We start from the raw sequence: 19,428 nt of genomic DNA, 5'->3' as shown, positions 1-19,428 counted from the left end.
ATATCGCCTAGGCTTAGAGCGGTGGTTCCCAACCTGTTTTGGTGTCTGAGCCGCATTTCAAATTTCAGAGTGGGCCTACCTGTACAGCCGCACGAATACACTCATTAGGTATAACACAAATTATAAAGCATGAAAGCACGCAGCAACGCATCAATTACGCACGCATCAATTTAATGTCCAGCTTGGCATTGGCTTTGAACTTCAAGATGTGTTCCAAATCGATGCGCAGTTGCAGAGAATGCACCACGCAGTAGCTGCCTGAACTGGTCATCGCTCAATCCATTGCCATATTGATTTTCGATTCTGACCATTTTGCTATAACATAAAAGTTGATCAAAATAGAAAATCGTTTTTCTGGGCGCATTGGTTGATTACGTTAAGATACTTTCCCTCAGTAACTTAGCTAAAGTATTCAAGTAAGTCTTCAGTTTAAATGATTCCTTGAGCTCGATATCCGACTACATGTCTAGCAGCTCAAGTTTATAATTACCAAGGGCAGTGACCACATTAACTGCAATAAGATTTGAAAACCTTTTCATTATGGGTAGAAAACATTCATTCCGTCAATGCGGCGATTGAACCCATCAATAAAGTTGCTGATAAGCATGTTGTGTGCATCAAATGATCCGTTGGTTTTAAGGTCAGATACCGTTGGAAAATGTCTTGTAACACCATTTGCACTTAAATCTGGTGGTGAGCCGACTCAAATTTGAATTCCGATCCAAGCGCATATGAGTGAGAGTATGCTTTTGGCGCGAGTTTTTGATTAAAGAATCGCTACACGGCAGCACAGGAATTGGTCTCCATCCTTATTTATAAACCCCAGACTCCAAGCCAAGCAGGGGTAATTTCTTAATATGAATTTTATCTTTTTGTTGCAAATTGATTTTGTAATATTGTTGTGGCATTTTCAATCTTCAGTGGAAGCCACAAGAAGGCTAGCTGGGAGCCGCATGCGGCTCTCGGAACCGCGGTTGGGAATCACTGACTGAAATTCAGAGTGTCATCACCATACTGCAGAATATTGGTGAAGTTATTATCGACAACGCAGAGGTATACCGGATACTCCTATTATTTCAACATCTGGCTCTTATTCGTGGTTTCCAAATGATATGATTGCTAACGACTTATATGTGGTCTGCACAGCTGGTGTTGACCTTTCATTTTGGTAGAATGAGGGAATATGAGGGTATATTAAGGTGAAATGTGAATCCCGAATTTGGGGTCAGCCAGCTCAGTTTATTCTAAACTATATACATCACATTTCAAAACAAAAAAGATTACCATAAAATGAAGATATTGGATGCAGTCGAAACGACCTGAAGTAGTCTTTCAAGAGAGCATCCATTTCAGCCTAAAACATTGCTTCTTAACGTCTAATACCCTGGGAACCCGACCCAAAATTCAATAACCGAATTTTTTGCCAACCGAAATATGCCAATAAATTCCCACTGCATATCGTACACCTTCTTTGGTGTTTCGCACCTGGTGTCTTCCTATCTGCGCGCATATGTCTAGAAAATATATTACCGGTGATATTAATCTTAACACGCCTGGTGTCATTGAAAACAGATCAATCATGAATATGTTGCCATAGATCGAATCTCCTGGCATATTTATAATATATTCTTGAATATATTTTATTTTGATACAATGTCAGATTTCACCAGGAGACCTTGTTCGCCAGAGCCGCTCAGGATAGAATACAGGTGGTAATACACATCTTGTCGCTAAAAGTGTACGCTAATGTTATCACCGCTGCGCCTTGCAAACAATGAACAATATGGTTATTGCAGATGCCGCGTGGTTAATGGTACAATATTACAATGACCATTAGGCATATTAAAATCATTATTGTAGGGGGAATGTAGCATATAGGTTCAGATTTACTAAAGATGATCTTCAAATGAATATAGTTATAGGGGATCTCATCGACTGGTACTTTATAAAAGCGCAAACACCTCCGCACTTCTGTTCGACGTCCGCCGCCGTAGCTCAGTGGTTAGAGCGCTGATCTCGTAACCCAGGAGTCGTGAGTTCGAATCTCACCGGTAGCTCGGTGTTGTGGTGGCGGAGTGTTTAAGGCAAGGACTAGAAACTAGAATTTGTATTACATATACGGATCTCAGCGCGACAGAGTTGGTCATGCACCAGCAGATTTTGGTATTACCTGCAGTAGTACGAGCGAATAGTTACAAAACAATATGACAAACATTCAATGCCTTTACCATATGTCCTCTTTTAAGAGGATTTGTTCTTTTTTTTAAACAAATTGAATGTGCTCGCGGACGACGCCTAAATGTCCTCATTTCGGGAATTTGCCCTCTTATTATAGAAAAAAGTGTTACAAAGCGATCAAATACTGGACTTCGGCGCAGCGAACGCCAGAGTTGGCAAGATAACGAAAAATACGACGCGGAGGGTATTTCGAGAGTAGAGAAGGTACAGATGACTTTTTTAGTGAGCACTTCTGAAATTGGGTAAAGGCGGGTAATTCGGCGGTCGAGTCAAAATGATGACCTTTGTTTTCACTATTAGTCGAAAAATTCTCAAATTCATCAGTTTTCCTTTTCGGTACTAGAGATTTCAGAATTTTTGACAACTTTCCTTGTGGATCTCAAAATATGGTAACCCTAGGTAAACCACAATTACGAAGCCCAGAATCATCCCAAGAGTGGGAATTGAAGGTGTATCAACTGTAATAAAGGCTAATTACTCTCCTAAACGGATTATAATTGACAAAGATAAACCTCTGCTCCGCGTCACTCTTTGGAAATACTGGCTGAACTCGTTATCAAATCAATTCGGTATAATATGGGGTACCGAGACAGCATATTGCTACGGGCTGGGCAACACGATTCGAGTTTACTCGAATCTGAATCGATTCCTAATTGTAATAAAACGACTGGCGTGGTGAGAGACGATACTTTCGCGTTCAGAATTTATTGAAATAAAGCAAATATTAAAAATAAAATATATCTTAAAAATGATAGTTTCGATAGTCCCGCCTAGCAACCATTGAAACTTGATCGGTCGTATACCCGATAGTAATATTTTGTTGTCGAACGCTTTTGAAATCAATGTGTACTGTTAAAACATATTATTTTTTAATTTTCAGACACGTACGATTGCCCTCGTATAGTGTCAACTCCAAAATCTTTATGTTTATTTCAAATATGAATATATTATTCACTGATATTCTGATGTTTGACAGACATTGCGACGACCTAAAATTTATTCACTATTTTTTAAGATAGGATTTTTGTTGCTTCGATGGCACAATTTAGGTCATACATGTGAACTTTAATGATGTGTTTTGGAATTATGATTTTTTATCAGGATGTGTTATCGATACGTACTAGAAACCATTAGGAAATGAATAGTGTAACTCGGTCTTGGAATCAGATAAAAACGTATGATTTTTAGCATTTTAGTATGATAAAAATCAATCTAATCTCTTCGAATTGAATGTTTGCTAGATGTAAACAGTGGGTGCATGCTCATAATTGATAAAAGTTACATCTTTGTTTGATCTCAAATATAGCAGTCGGTGATTTATTTATTTAGTGCATGATTCATGTCCTCTGTACTGCAGAACTAGATAGATGAGCTGAGCAGTGATCAGTGTTCATTGCATCGTTCATGGGTATACTGTCCCCAGATAATGTGACGTTAGTATCATATTTCAATCGAGAGTGACAACGACGATGATATTGATGTATCAGTGTAAGGTATTTCGAGGAAAATACACAACTTTCTGCAAGGTCATGAGTATCTCCATGGTTTTGATTGTTGATACGTTAGTTTCTAGACCTCTGTTCTTGGTGACTTTGTCCTTCAAAAATTTTTTGTATTCATTATTGCAGGTTACTGGTAATAGTACCATACAAATATTCCACGATAGTCCGAAAACCGAGTGATGGGACTTTTGATCGAATGATGGTTATTATGAATCATAGGCATGTGATATTGTAAGTCAGTGCATCGTCACGATCAATGTTCCCTCATAGCTGCGCACGTGCGCAAATGCGCAGTGCTGAGATGGTCTCTGCGCACAGAAAATCTAAGTTGCGCACAAAAAATCCGAAGTGATGACCTTTTTTTAGTCGTTACGCACTGTTGTCCAAGGGTCTGCGCAGTGAGTTCGTGAGTGTGCGCAGACTCGTCAAAAATTAGAGGGAACATTGGTCACGATTATCGTGGTTCTTGAAATTCAGCTTATATGTTTGGATGAGATTTTCGAATACGTGTGAATACTTTTTATGACAGCCTTATATCAAGTATATAAATTATAACCGTTAATCATGGTGCACGTTATACGTCCTAATGTGGAGAAACACGCAGTGAAGATGATGCAAGAATTATATCAAATGAAACTGGAAAATGATCATTGTGATTTCATAGTTCAAGTTGGAGATGATCTCTATCACACCCACAAAAACGTATTGTCGGCTGGTTCGGGTTATTTCAGAGCCATGCTCAAGCACGACACAAAAGAGAGTCGCGAAGGAAGAGTCGTGTTCAAAGATGTGGATTGGGAATGTGTGAAAAACTGTATTGATTTCATATATTCGGGTAATTTTGAGATTTCGGATGAAAAGACGAGCGATCTTCTTCACGTCGCAATTCTCATGCAGTTGGAAGATGTGAAACATGCAGTTGCTGATATTTTGGCAGAATCAATTACTGTAGCGAATTATTTCTCTACGAGGAATGTTGCGGATATGTATGGGCTGAATACTGTTGCCGCGAAATGCGAAGTATTCTTTCATGAAAATATCATGGAAGTCTCAAACCAACCTGAATTTGGAAATGTTGGGAAAAACCTAGTTCTCACTCTTTTGAAGTCCAGCAAATCTACATTATGCGAGAAAGAAAAACTAATCGTATCTCTGAAGTGGATTGAACATAATTGGGGGAATAAATTGAATTTGCATGAATGTCTTGACGTAATCAAATTCGACAAAATCTCTTCGGCATTTTTGCAACATCTGTTGGAAACGCACCCAATTGTCAGCAACGACTTGGCGTTGTATAAATTTATTAATCAGCATCTTCTAAAAGCTGCGAAAAGACCGGACACCACGAAAGAAGAAAAGGACGATGATGAATTATTACTTCTTTTTGATGATTACACGGATTGTATTCGATCCTTCAATCCAATCACTGAAGAACTAGATAAGTTCCATGACGAAAAGTTCAAGCATTTGAAACGTTTCAGTACGATTTCGATCGACTCATACATTTATGTTTTATGTGAGGATAAATCAGTTCACCGGCTATACTTTCAAATGAAAAATTCAAAATGGGAAAAGATGGAAGATATGATTAGTGACCACGGACAAACTCCCCGCTCAGTTTCTTTGTCGGGGTCGATATTCGTTATCGGAGGAAGTTATCCGGGGACATCGACTACTGTGGAAACATTTCACTCCTCTGCAAATCATTGGCTTCAACTGAAAGACAAACCTACTGCAATCAAGTATGCAAGTCTCGTATCATTGAACGATTCCATCTATTGTATCGGAGGTGTAGGAGACAATCGTTTTGCCGTTTCCTCATTCTGCAGATTTACTCCATCCTCATCCGAGTGGGTTGACCTCGAACCAATGAGATTTCCTGTGTGTGGAAGTGGTGTTGTTGCAGTTGACCAAAAGATATTTGTGATCGGTGGGAGGAGGAATGGAAAGATAGTTAACACTGCAGAATGTTATGATGTTAATTCCGCTCAGTGGACTTCGTTGTCATTTATGAATGCTTGTCATGATTTTGTTTCTGCTTATCACGTTGACAACTGGATTTTTACAGTTTCAGATTTCGAACCCTCTAATGATTTTGAAAAGTATGATATATCAAATGACAAATGGATTAAAGTGCAACCAAAAGTAGATCAATGTTTTAAAATTTATAAATCTGCTATTGTGAAGATATAGATTGCAGAGTTGGGATCACTCCAGTCATGACTTTTTCATGTGACTTGACTTGACTCGAGTCACTTTGCAAAAATGACTTGACTCGACTTGACTCGGCGCTTCAAAAATGCGAATTGACTCGTGACTCGGAGCAATATTTACGAGTCAATTCCGAGTCATCAAGTAAACGGTATCGATTGAATCACTGAATTTTGTGAATCATGTGTGTTGGGTATTGTGTGCGATACACCTGCTGTGTCACATGCGAGAGTAACGAGTCATTCACTGCTTGTACGTTTCACTGATCCTCTATTGCGGGGGTTCTCAACCCGCGGCCCGCAGACGGTTATTTTGCGGCCCCCGACGTCTTTCAATATGAATGCAATTACTACTGGAACTGCTGTATTGTTACATAATAATTGTATTTGTAATTGTAATTGACTACTCATTCTTTGTTGTGTTCCAGTTTCATTGTATGTTTGTTTTTTGGGTATTCGTGGTGTTTGTTGACTACTATGGTCATTTACACCAGTTTGATATTCTTCTTATTTTCTGTAACTGCCGACTTATAGCACGGCCACTTGGCCAGTTTCTTGATATATGCTCGAGTTGATGTGTTGTTGTTTTAAATCGGTATTCATCAGGACTCTTGTTGCAAAAGATTCCCGCTGTAGTGTAGTACATTTTTAAAGAGTGTTTCACTCATCGCGAATGGTTTGAACATAAACAAGAACAAGGAACGGGAAATTATACAGCGAAAACTGGGGTTGCTTTCTCAGATATTAATGGAAAACCGATGTGTCAAATTTGTCGAAAAACAGTTTTCGGAACGAAGCGTAGAAGCTTAAATTGATGCCACGACAGTTTCATCTGTTTATGATTATGACCTCTGGTTTCTTGTTATAATTACTTAAGTGTATGTTCTTAATTCGTGACCTCAGGTTTGTTATATAATCCAAAGATATTGTAGTGGCTCAAACGTAGCAGACTAAAAGAAAAACTTTCGTGAGACGCACAAACAAATTGTCATGTTTTTATGTCTGACTGCATGTCTAGCAACTCAAGTTGTAAATTACTATCGGGTCTGCGGCCACATTAACTACAGTAGGAACATTTTCATCATGGGTAAAAAAGCATTCATTCCGTCATTGCGGCCGTTAAACTTAACAATCAAGTCAAATAATTCACTGTTTTGCTGGTCAGATAGCGTTGTAAAACGTGTTGTAACACCACCTGGTTTTGGGCAGACTTAAATTTGAGTGCCAGTCCAAACGCATTTGAGTGTGAGCATACTTTCTGACGTGAGTTGAGTAACGAAATCGTTGCTGAGTAGAGAATCGCTACTCGACACCAAAGAAATTAGTCTTCACCCAGATTCCAATGCAATAAGCACGTGAACTTTTTGAATATCAATTTTTTTGTTAGTCGTAGATTGATTTTTTTTATAATTTTTGTTGGATTTTCCAACGTCAATGGGGGCCGCAAGTAGGCTAGCTGAGAGCCGCATGCAGCTCTCGGACCCGCGGTTGGGAATCATTGATCTAGAGAGGATTTTCAAGTTAATTAGATCTCTCGAAAATACTCATAACTTATGTTGGTTTACGAAATACTTCTTGAGTCCCCTTCGAGGTCGCTCTCCACCCTATTGTGAAATTTGGGGTGCGGCAGTTATGGCCCTGGGAAGAATGCAAATAGTTGGGCGCGATAAATCGACCTCTATGAAAATGGGCAATGGGTACATTATGACGTAACAAACAAATGACGCATCTTTTTTAAAGGGGGTTTGTTATCACATTAGGCCTTTTCAGCGCAATCCATATATTATCTTCCAACATAGCTTCTAAGATGCAAAATAAATGTAATGGTGAGTAATCGTGATTACTTTTCCAATGTAATCGTAATCGTAATCGACTACTCCCTGATTTTGCTGTAATCGTAATCGTAATCGCGTCATTCAGAAGTCATCGTAATCGCAATCGATTACATGCATGAAGTAATCACCCCATGTCTGCTGGTAACTAGGCTACAGTAGCCCACCAAGTTTTAGTTCGAATATAGCTCAACTATCGTGCAGCTGCCACCTGTCTTGTGCAAATAGCAACTGCAAGTTAGTGGTAAACAGCAAAAAATCAATTTTCTTGAAAATAACATCAGACTATTTATGTAGAAATCGGAACGGCTCATGTTATGTCAAAGCGAATTCTCTCGCTGCATTTCTTGAAATACGCGATTGTGGGTTGATAATTAGCGTGAATGATATGAACGAGTGACGAAAATCCATTTCCACAAAAATAGGGGGATGTCGAATGTAATAAAAACGATTAACGCCTCCGGCGACACACTCTTAGTGAAAAGAGTGTGTAGTTTCGACCCGTGTACCACCGCTGATACGCGGGTGTGAATAGTGAATACACACCCATGGATAATGAAACTACCTCAGACTTGTATCGGTTATAAATCGAGTAAAATATCTTAATCCAAATTATTAATGCACGTAGGAACGCAGAAGTTACTCACGTAAGCACCAAGTAGGATTTATGACTGCGATATTCTGAGTTAAATTATGTTATTGTTTGCCATCCTTTTCCGCCTTTCGGTTAAGAATTGACACTCTTTTCGGTAAGAGAGCACCTTGGGTATGATCGCAAAATATATGTCCAGAAAATTGAGAAACGGATTTTTAATGAACATATAATGGACGGCCTTTCTATCTAGCCGCTCATCTCTAAGTTATTCTGGGTTAGCGGTTATGTGTGTCATAGGAGAAATGGATATTTGCAAACAAGTCTTTCCGAAACCCTGTAAAAACATATCTCAACAGCAACATGGCCAGTAGGCTATTGGCAATTTGACAATTAAATTGAGTTTGCACGGTACAATATTTCATCTCAGACGGCCATTCTATTTAGTGAGGCCTGCATTCTTAGCAGTTTTGAAGCGAAACTGCCTCGTGATTTCTCTTATGAAAAGAATACGAATTGGAATTCCAACCATTTTCCAAATTTAGAGATTTCGTGGACCACCTCGTGATTTATTCTTTTTAGCCGGATTACCGCCTGAAATATCCGATTATCCACACTTGGCAATTAGTTTTGTGATTATACAACCTTGCGAGTCATCAATCATAGACGCCGCCTAACCCTAGAACAGTGGTTCCCAACCTTTTTATCCTAATTCCCCACTTCCGATATATTCCGAGCCTTCATTCCCCACCTAAAATCTCTATATCCATATCCACCCTTTAAAGTGCTACCTCCAATAAAATTTTCAAAGACTTTGCTTAGTAAATAGTACGTGCTATTGGGGATTGTTAAGATCCCCGGAATTGATCAGTACACAATAAAATTAACGCAGCGGTGAACTGGTAACCGTAACCCCCCCTCCGTTAATCTATGTATCTACCCCGGCACGCAGCCAACAGAAAAATAGGAGGGGTTTGAAAATGTACCAAATCTTGCGGAGTAGCATCAATTTACATACGTAAATGCCGAATAATACATGGGTCAGATAAACTTACTGATGTTGACGAGCTCATGCGTGCGATATGTATATAAGCCGCAGTAAACTACACTTTCTCACAGTACTAAAAGAACTTGAAATAACATAAATACGTAATTTCATTTGTAACGAGTCCGCATGTGCTATCAATTAGCGAGTCCACGATCTCCCTTGAATACATGTTCAGCAATATGAGCTCTTATTACAACGAATCGGAATTTTTCTATCACTACGTTTCGTGACCGATGATGGTGTACAAATGAATAAAACATTTCTGGAGATCACGTGTCGCTATCCAGGTGATTCTCGCTAATTGGAGGCACTGATTATATGAATCGCTGAATTGCAAATGAGCTATGAAATATTGGGTCGGCATTTCAGCACGACATTTATTAAAGGAGAATGTTACTGTAAAGTTTTTTTTTAAAGTGAGTCTATTCCCCACCAGAAATCTCGAAATTCCCCACCAGTGGGAAATTCCCCACCGTTTGGGAACCACTGCCCTAGAAAGTAGCACATGTTCTCCAAATTTTAATCGTTGTTCCCATTGGCTATGTTTACCTGCTCATCAATCTTCCATTTCATGACGTTGGCTATTACATATAGGCCTACATTACCGCTGTCTACGAGCACGTCAGGCATCACAAGCAATCCAAAGTCACCCACGGTCATTAGAATGAAACCGTTCGTGATCTTGCAAACAGCTGCTATCTTTCATATGCACCCAATGCATCCATACAGAATGATGACAAATCTTTTGAATATTCTAGATAGAGATATGAGTTGAGTCGATTATTCGAGTATCAATAATTATGATGTCAGTTACGCAAATGTTAAGCATTACCTGAAGGAAATGTTGTATCATGAATATTCGTAAGCTTTGTGTGAGATATTATTCAATGCTGAGTTGCGAGCGACCAAGGTTTCGATGCGCCGAGGGTGGGAATAAAATATTGAATCAATATCTTTCGCTGATACAACATTACTATTGGCGTGAAGGCATATATTTATGTTTAACAATATCGACTCCCACTTGTTGACTCTTATATTACAATTGACACTATGGTCTCGGATACTCGAATAGTGCTGCCCATCCCTACCTCTAAGTCAATATCCCGGGATTCATACATAGTAATGCTGACGAATGATGTCGTAGCACCGTGTATTACAAACAATAACAACAGATTTCATATCGCAAAAGTCATTTTCGAGTCAAGTCACTGCGCAAGTTCATTCATGGCTGAGTCTTCAGACCGGGCATCCGGATCAGATATCCCATGCAGAGGGCTGGCTACCGGACTCTGACGCTGAGACTTGATCATATTCTCTTGACATTGTTCAGTTTGCTGTAGTTCAACTGATATTGATTTCGATAACTGCTGCGCGCGCATCCTCCTGCGTTCCCTAAAACAATAGAGACGTGAATGTAGTTGCTTGCATCCATTTCCTCGGTAGGCCTATCTTATATTATATTCGATATATTGCAACTTGCCTATACAGTAGAATGCCTAGGCATACTAAAATATAGCTTTGTAGACCTAGACATCGTGCGGAGCGACTCTGAGCGGCTCGCGAGAAGTTGCTTGGAATTCAAAATGCTAATGCGTGGACTAAAACCATGGGCTATAAACCGAACCGAACACTTCGTTTACTTCGGGCCCTGTTCCTTTTTCTGCACCGCGAATACGTAGCCTACGTACGTCACATGCGTAATACAGATTCGAAATATAGTCAATGTAGAAAAGAATGTTGTAACAAATGAAGTTACAAGTCATTGGTTCCAAAATATAGGTTAGTTCAAACCTTCTTTGTTGCCATTGTCACATCACTACGCAACATACGGACTGCGCTTCAAATTGGTAGGTGATACGTTCCCATATCGTAAAACAAGTCAATCACCAATCAGTGCTCTTGACTACCATGAGTCATGAGTCGTGGACATGTCTGGAATTTCAGTTTTTCAACTGTGCCCGTGAGGAAATGCCGAAATATCCCTAAATGTCCGGAATTGTAAAAATATGTTTTCTAAATCAACGTAAAAAATACCTTGGGTAAATTTATGCTACATGAAATATTTTTTCCCGTTGTGCGATTCAGTTATTTAGTTAATATTAAATATAGAAACTCATATCTGCAGTAATCGTCCGCTCGTTGGTCTCTAGGGGTATGATTCTCGCTTCAGGTGCGAAAGGTCCCGGTTTGAAATCCCGGCCGAGCCCGCCAAATCCGGTATTTATGTTTGGAATAATACCCATATTTTTAAGATATTTAGAAATCAAGGTGTTTGAAATAAAGGAACAACATTCTATGTACAGCTTCGTCCGGGGCAAAATCTAATCCTTGGCAATGCCTCGTTTCCCCAAAGCGCTGCTATTGTACGGAACAATTCCTATTTTCGGTTTTATGGGTGATTGTCAGGGAATTCCAGCGTCCCAACTATATTTAAATTTAATTTTTCTAATCAGTGTTGCATGTAGCTGCAATGAAGAACAATTCATTCCATTTCTTTTATCAATAGTCAGCAATTATTATAACTACTCCTTGAACTCCGAATGGTTCGATGAAAGCTTGAATGGTAATTGCGAAGGACGGTGCCGTCTAAAAAGGTTCAATAACCTCTATGGTCTAGTTGTTGTTGTTTTTTACGGTATTCATGGTGTTTGTCGACTACAATGGTCCTTTACACTAGGTCAATATTCCTTATTTTGATTCTGTAGCTGCCGACTTGCAGCACGGCCCAGTTCTAGGCTTTTTGTAAGACACCGTTCACGCGGATGAGACTAGTGTTTTAGTATTAACATGACTCTGCTCCATATAGCTACAAAACGATCCACGCAATGGGTATATTCGCGGGTCCTATGCATATATTTCCTTTTCGATAACAAAATTGCCTTCATTTTGGCGCAGGATAGGATAGGATGTAAATATCATGCCCGCCACTTATCGTATCTTCTAGTTGATCTAGGGCAGTGGTTCTCAACCTTGATCACCTATAGAGCAGTGATTCCCAACCGCGGCCCTGAGGGCCGCATGCGGCCCCCAGCTAGCCTTCTTGCGGCCCCCACAAAAATATTGAGAAATTGATTTATGAAAAAATATATATATAAAATACTCATGCTTGGCTTGGAGTCAGGAGTTTTCAATTAGGATTGCAGGAAAATTGTGAGTAGACTGGTAAGATTACGTCACTGTTGTTTCAATGTAATGTGCCCTAACTTTCCAGTTGAACGAGCAGTAGGCCTACCTATAGATATAGGTATAGACAGGACCGCAACTGCCGCACCCCAAGCCCCCCTATTGGGGGGAGCGAGCTCGAAGGGGGCCCAAAATTGTTTACTGAATTAGCATAAATGATAGAGTATTTTATGAAATTTTATGCAACTTTTTCAAATTTTTTTCGCGCTCGGCGCGATTTCAAGTTTCCAAGTACCTTAATTATTGGGTACTCTCCCACCAAGATAAAATACGCAAGATTTATAGAAGTGGGCATATCGGCGTTGGCCATTACCGCGCCACGACGCACGAAGACATATAAAGTTTTAGGCCATGTAACATGTGACTTCAAGAAGTGTGCCAGAACGATCGGCAGCGAGAAAACCTTGGCCGAAAAGGACTGCCACTACGCGGACCGAAAACTTCGTTATGTATATACAAAATACATATAGCTATAATTGACCATAGGCGCCTAAATGACTGGCGCCGAATGTTCCTGTCTTGGCAATCTGAACGTCACGAGACAAATAGGCTACCATCCCGCAGGGAAGAATTATATGCCAGTGAAGAACTACCAATTTGAAATCGTGTGCATCTTTTAGTTAGTGCGTTTGGGCGATTCTATATTTTTTGATATAGCAGACAGGAGGTCATGAAATAACATCATGTAACTAAGTCGTACCAACGGGTCCGCCCGTCCGAATATGTTTAATTATTATTTACAGGCCCTACAGTTTCCAAGACACCTCACTCAACTCTACTGGTAAATCTGATTACGTGAGCAGAGAGGACAAGTAATTGATAGCAATATATATAAGCAATTCCCGATCTTGTATTTTTGTAATTTTTGTAGTCGTCGTTGGTGGCTAATATTGCTCTCCCGTGCGTCGCGCGATTGACCTATTTTATTTTGAATTATCGAAAATTTTCGCGCTCCATGCTGGCTCACTAAACGGTGATCCTGATTTCGTGGCAGAAGCGAACAACGGGGCGGGAGGTCGTTTTATCAATCCATGGGAGCTCAAGACCTAAGTTTTTTGGGGACCTGACGAAGTGCAGTTTCGTACCTGCCAACGGGTATACGCCCGAAGATGTTTACTTATTATTGAGTGTTCCTACCTTTTCAAACACAACTCACTCGGCTCAACCTGTCAATCTGATTACGTGAGCAGAGAGAGGATAAAAATTTATACCAATATATATGCAATTCCCGATTATATTGACCGATTCAATACTGAATTATAAACATTTTTCGCGCTTCGCGCGATTTGTCGAGAGAAGCTGCCTTAAACGGACACCCGATTTAGATGATAAATAGCGGTAAATAGCCATCTAGCCTGATGGGGGGCTGGGGGGCTTCGAAGTTCGATTTATCACCCTATGGGGGCCCAAGAGCAACGTTTTTTTTGGGGGGGGGCTGACGAAGTTACGGCCCTGGGTATTGATAACTAATTTACGGAGAGATGTGCAACAAGTGACTCACGATTGAATACGCCGTGATGCGTACTGCTTAGCCGGCAAAAAGCAACATAATTGGTAGTCCTATAGCTCGCGACCCAAGCGTCCGAATAATTTGATATGTCGGTGTTTATAGAAAGCAAGTGTCGCACTGATTCCAAAAATACGAATTGAAATCTCGCCAGGGCAATAAAACTACTCCGAAATAGGCAGCAAGGTTGATTCTTCTGAACAACGGGAGCGCGGCAACACAATGGCCAATGGCGCCAAGCGAATGATCGGAATAATGCCAATTTTCATATTTTGGTGACTACTTTGGGTTCCTTTCATTGCCCTTGTATTCGTGCGGCCCCGACCGTGCTCTGAAATTCTAAATTTGGCCCTGCCACCGAAAAAGGTTGGGAACCACTGACCTAGAGGTACCCTCTGAATGGGAGAATTAGTTGGCGCCACCCACGAAGTTCGAGTACCATGGCTGGAGAGATGATTTAGTGGTATGTTGGACCGTTGTAACATAAACGGGTTGCGCGTCCAAGTCCGGCCGAGGTCGACTTTAGAATCCCTCCTTTATCTCGGCTTCTCCGCGTGCATCGATCTGGTGTTTTACAAAAATTCAGGAACGCAAGTGGGTCGTGTGCTATCAATTGACTTATCAGGGATTCTAATAAGTAATATCGGTCTGGTTTGAATTTACCACAGATCTTAAAATACCACGAACCTTAAATAAAATTAGTAGTCTAGCCTGAGCACAAGGTTTATTGCAAGATTTGATGTCATAACCTTCGGCCAGACCTCAACATCACGACCCTAATACCCGGGCGATGCCCTTTTGTTTAGTTATGACCTACGTAAATGCTACTATATGGGTGAGTTGGCGTTCCACCTCCATTGACAGCGAATGGCCCGGTTTGATTGAATGGCAGTAGCACTTTCCGGTGCGTCGGAGGCTTATCGGAGATTCTCCTTCCTATACGTCGCTGAAATGACATCGGACTTACAAAAATGGCCCAGAAATAGACCGAAAAAGGACGAATGCAAGTAATATTGAATGAAAACAGCGAGAAAGCCTGAAACAAGCAAGGTCAAGATCGAGCACCATTACATCGGGGATTTGGCTGAGGGGATGCCAGATTGGGTGATCGTACTTGGTCATTTCGACATCCTCACATCTCTTGTTGGCATCACATTGTATATTATGTGTCTTGAGCTGGTGAAAATAAAATATCCATCGATTTTGCCACACTCATAATTTGGATTCGTTACTTTTGCTTACGTCCTTACATCGACATTGTCTACCACATTTCTCGAGGCACCCCTCAGTAGTCCAATTAGCACACATTGTGCCACGGCCTACCGGTGGAGAACCACTGGTCTGCGGGGGTATAACTCTCGCTTTGGGTGCGAGAGGTCCCGGGTTCAAATCCCGGACGAGCCCACACGAATCTTATATTTTATTTTGGTATAATTCAATTCTTGATATATTTCAAAATAGAGATCGGTAGTGGCGCGGTGCAATTCAATCGATCCCCAACCATGCGTGTATTTCAATATATAGGTATTGATGACTCATACATTTCGAAAGTAAGTCCGATATTTTTCCAGACACAGTTTTCCTGAAGCGGGGAAATATTCTACTTACACTACCGACACAATTTACTCATGTGGTTGTATTAGGTTTACCATACGTCCACTTTTAGAAGAATTTGTCCTCCTTCAACAGGAAATCGAAAATAACGCCAAATGTCCTCCTTTTTGGCCACCCACCCCCATTTATATAGCTTTGACAGGAAACCTATCGTACTGGCACAACTACAATACGCCATGCATGACGTGAAATTTGTATTCTGGTTGTCCGAATCTGGACTAATTGCTCTTTTTTTATTTAGGAAAGGAAAGGACGTAGTTTATTTTTGTCCTTGATGTTTTTGGCGGCATTACACTGAATTATGATATACATACCCACGATCTGTTCATATGCATACCACGAGTGCATGATGTGCATATGCCCCTGGACAAGGAAGGTGCAGATATAGCCTTGTACAGCCTTGCACTACCCCTTCGTGCTATCCCAATAATGCATGAGCGCCAGGCGGGGAAGTCATGGATGGAAAATCGCGACTCTTACTTCTAGTTCAGTATTACTTTACGATCTTACTTCTACTTCTACTTGAATTTGAACGATGACTACTTTCATACCCTCTGTCTAGTTTGAACCTGTCATTCGAGAGCATCTGGTGGAGATGCACCAAAGTCATCAGCAATAAGGCCTATATGTGTACAAGCTTAAATTATACGTATCCACAAAGGTAACTGATCGACCTTCACCTTATCTTCATCCTGATGAATAGTGATAGCATTGGAACTAGCAGAACGAGTCCTATACCAGACGCTACCAGCACGTAGGTAACCGCTTGTGGGAAGGCTGTGGTATTGGTATCCAACTCCATATTGATTGTATCCGTTTCTGAACCAGAATTAGAAATGAAGATTGGTCAAAATGTCTCGAAATTCAACTAATGTGGATAGAATATAAAAGCAGCTGGCAAAAAGTAAGGTATAGATTAGGGGCGGTATATTGCTAACTAACATTTATTACAGCCAGACTGTTTAGAGTCAAGTGTACTGTAGGCTACCTGTTTGATGCTGGTGTGATCAGACTAGATGACCTTATCGGTCATTCCTATCTAATACCGAATACTGTGCATGCATATTTTCTGTACCACCATCACTGCCTTGTGTTATGTATTTTGGTTGGATGAAAATAAAGACTCTCTCTCTCTCCCTCTATTGTCCACCCCTGGTAGAGATGTTGGTGCCAGTGTTGGGATGACTCGAGTCATGACTTGACTCGAGTCAGACTAGAGTCACCTTTTTCGTATGACTTGACTTGACTCGAGTCACTTTGCTAAAATGACTTGACTTGACTTGACTCGGCGTGTCAAAAATGTGGATTGACTCATGACTCGGAGCTAAATTCACGAGTCAATTTCAAGTCATCAAGTAATCGGTGTCGATAAAAATCTCTGTATCTTGCATATGTTCGGATTGTACGCAAAACGCTGATGTAACCCGTGAGAGCGACCAATAATTCAATGATGTTGAGTTTTACTGAACCTCCATATTGTTCTCTCACAAATAAATTGGCCGCAAACGAAGTGATGGAAGCTTGCAGCTTACGTTGTCGTAAACTAATACAGTAACGTTATTTAATAGCAAAATGTCTATTTCTGCTCTATGTTCTTACCTTAACCAAACCTCTTGTTTTATTGAAATTGAATTCGAATATAGTTTATATAGCCCTCAATCATTGGCGCACGTTCGAATTGTATCATATCAATTTGTAAACTGGTAATGTATTGCATCTTATCAATTCGTTTCTCTATTCTCAATTTTGGCTGGTAACTATAAACTGAGGCTATGCAGTTACTTGAGTAGTTTAGCAATTCTACGTATATGTGAGCGATACAGGGCCTTCTTGTGTGTACATTCAACTCTATATACGTTCATCGCTTGAAAAGTAATGACCATTCAATCTGTGTTTCAGACAGCTAGTAAAATGCAATGACGTAATCATGCCTCATACTTCGAAGAAGCAACTTGACTTGAATTGTGACTTGACTCGTGACTTGAATTGACTTGACTCGACTTGACTCGAGTCACCTCCAGATATCGAGTGACTTGACTTGACTCGAGTCACCTTTGTAAATCGATTGACTTGACTCGAGTAAAAATGTGCAATGACTCGAAATGACTCGTGACTCGAAGGTAGTGACTTGATCGCAACACTGGATCATGCTCGGGGAAACACCGAGGAGCCCGATCGCGACCGTTTTCAACTAATATATGTTACTTACTTGTAGTACGCACGCTAGTGTTTCCATCGATGAACCGTGGTCGTAGGGCATACTACATTCAATAATGAAGGACACACGTAGCATGTAGGTTCAGATTTGATACAGGTACTGATACTACAATAGTGTCAGTTATATCGGCTATTGGTGATTGTCACTCAGTAAACATGCAAACATATTTATATTACGATCCGTCGTACGCCGCCGTAGCTCAGTGGTTAGAGCACTGGTCTCGTAAACCAGGGGTCGTGAGTTCGAATCTCACCGGTGGCTCGAGTTGTCGTGGCCGAGTGGTTAAGGCGACAGACTAGAAATCTGTTGGGCTCTGCCCGCGCAGGTTCGAATCCTGCCGACAACGCTATTTTTAAGTAGCGAATCTTGTTACCAGCATCCGAAAATTTTCCAATATTGTGAATCCATCATATGTTTCACTACTTTTACATAAAATCTCAACTATAAGTATACCCGGCCTAATTCCACCCTTACCTAGTCTACCCAATGCTATTCTTCTGCAGTTACTGAAGGTTTCTTTGACTAAATTCGTCACTTCTCCCTGCTATTAGGACAACTAGCGCAACGGTAGCCATGTGAGAATTGAAGACAGCAATATTATCAACGGTTAATTACTCTCTGCTGCGATTTTCAATCAAGCAACACAAACGTACCGATGCTGCTTAAATAATGGCCGAATGAAAGTAGTGAGGTCATATCAAATCTGTACCTTTGTCCACCTTGAACTGACGAGATGTTTCCGGCCCACTTGCAATGCTAGTAGATGAAGCCATATTTTCCATCGGAAGTATTAAAACATTTGCGACTATACTCTGTACTTTAAAAGTCTAGGTCCGAAAAGATCGCACGATTAAATATGACGCTGCAAAATACTTCACCGCTATGCAGCCCGCTCCACTGGTCCGCTGCAAATGCCATATCCAGAAAGAAGACAAGTAAAGGCAATATGTCCTATTTCACTATAATGCGTGGTACGTAAATTCGGAGTGCTGAATGTTGGTGAAGCTCTTATCGACAACGCAGTGGTTTACCGGACGCTGCTATTGTTTTAACGTCTGGCTCATACGCGTAATATTCAAATGATTCAATTGCGAGATTCAATTGTGCTGTGAATACTCTTATATCCGTAAACTGAACGGTGATATATGGATAAAATATACAACTCGAATACCTATTTTTGAGGTCTTCTGATCAGACATGGGGTAATCGCGATTAGTAATCGTAATCGATTACGACGATTACAGCATTTTCAAGTAATCGTAATCGCAATCGATTACATTCGAAAAAATTCCGAAGTAATCGTAATCGTAATCGACTACTTCCCATATCTAATCGATTTCTCTGTGAAAGAACGATTACTTTTTATTTTGGCAGAACTATATGACATAAACTGAACATTTGTGAACAAGGAAGAGATATTATACCAGGCTCGTGACAGCACAAACGTCTGATTTTCAACGCCACAGCTCATTATTACGTCAGAA

The 19,428-nt window shown here is 40.5% G+C and overlaps 4 protein-coding genes and 3 non-coding genes across 7 annotated transcripts in view; 6 read left to right on the top strand and 1 right to left on the bottom strand.

Moving 5' to 3' along the window:
• The window catches only part of LOC145441659 (uncharacterized), a 125,128-nt gene that overhangs the window by 48,271 nt on the left and 57,429 nt on the right, over positions 1-19,428 (top strand). The window lies entirely within an intron of this gene.
• The window catches only part of LOC145435661 (kelch repeat and BTB domain-containing protein 12-like), an 80,729-nt gene that overhangs the window by 32,643 nt on the left and 28,658 nt on the right, over positions 1-19,428 (top strand). The window lies entirely within an intron of this gene.
• On the top strand, positions 1,985-2,057 carry Trnat-cgu (transfer RNA threonine (anticodon CGU)). Its single transcript has one exon. It is a non-coding gene; the product is annotated as a tRNA-Thr (tRNA).
• Positions 4,257-5,933, top strand: LOC145439271 (kelch-like protein 41b). Its single transcript, XM_080316771.1, has one exon. The coding sequence runs from the start codon at positions 4,305-4,307 to the stop codon at positions 5,931-5,933; it is 1,629 nt and encodes a 542-aa protein (XP_080172897.1). The 5' UTR covers positions 4,257-4,304.
• On the bottom strand, positions 10,536-19,004 carry LOC145439260 (uncharacterized). Its single transcript, XM_080316761.1, has 3 exons — positions 18,654-19,004; positions 16,407-16,545; positions 10,536-10,814 (listed from the first exon to the last, which is right to left on the bottom strand). The coding sequence occupies exons 1-3, from the start codon at positions 18,724-18,726 to the stop codon at positions 10,628-10,630; spliced, it is 399 nt and encodes a 132-aa protein (XP_080172887.1). The 5' UTR covers positions 18,727-19,004; the 3' UTR covers positions 10,536-10,627.
• Positions 18,133-18,205, top strand: Trnat-cgu (transfer RNA threonine (anticodon CGU)). Its single transcript has one exon. It is a non-coding gene; the product is annotated as a tRNA-Thr (tRNA).
• Positions 18,209-18,290, top strand: Trnas-aga (transfer RNA serine (anticodon AGA)). Its single transcript has one exon. It is a non-coding gene; the product is annotated as a tRNA-Ser (tRNA).

This window comes from Botryllus schlosseri, chromosome 1, assembly GCF_051294905.1.
Source record: "Botryllus schlosseri isolate E-star chromosome 1, Bs_hap1, whole genome shotgun sequence".
In the NCBI taxonomy this organism is placed as follows: domain Eukaryota; kingdom Metazoa; phylum Chordata; class Ascidiacea; order Stolidobranchia; family Styelidae; genus Botryllus; species Botryllus schlosseri.
The sequence above is the reverse complement of the archived record's forward strand: the minus strand, read 5'-3'. Positions and strand labels throughout refer to the sequence as shown.

What these genes read in the sequence shown, in the direction of transcription:
- LOC145439271 (XM_080316771.1), top strand. Translation starts at nt 4,305, where the DNA reads ATGGTGCACGTTATACGTCCTAATGTGGAGAAACACGCAGTGAAGATG.
- LOC145439260 (XM_080316761.1), bottom strand. Translation starts at nt 18,726, where the DNA reads ATGGAAAATATGGCTTCATCTACTAGCATTGCAAGTGGGCCGGAAACA. An exon ending in TCAGTTCAAGGTGGACAAAG is followed by an intron (nt 16,546 to 18,653) that starts GTACAGATTTGA and finishes ATTCTGGTTCAG; the next exon opens with AAACGGATACAATCAATATG. An exon ending in TTCATCAGGATGAAGATAAG is followed by an intron (nt 10,815 to 16,406) that starts GTGAAGGTCGAT and finishes CTATTGTTTTAG; the next exon opens with GGAACGCAGGAGGATGCGCG.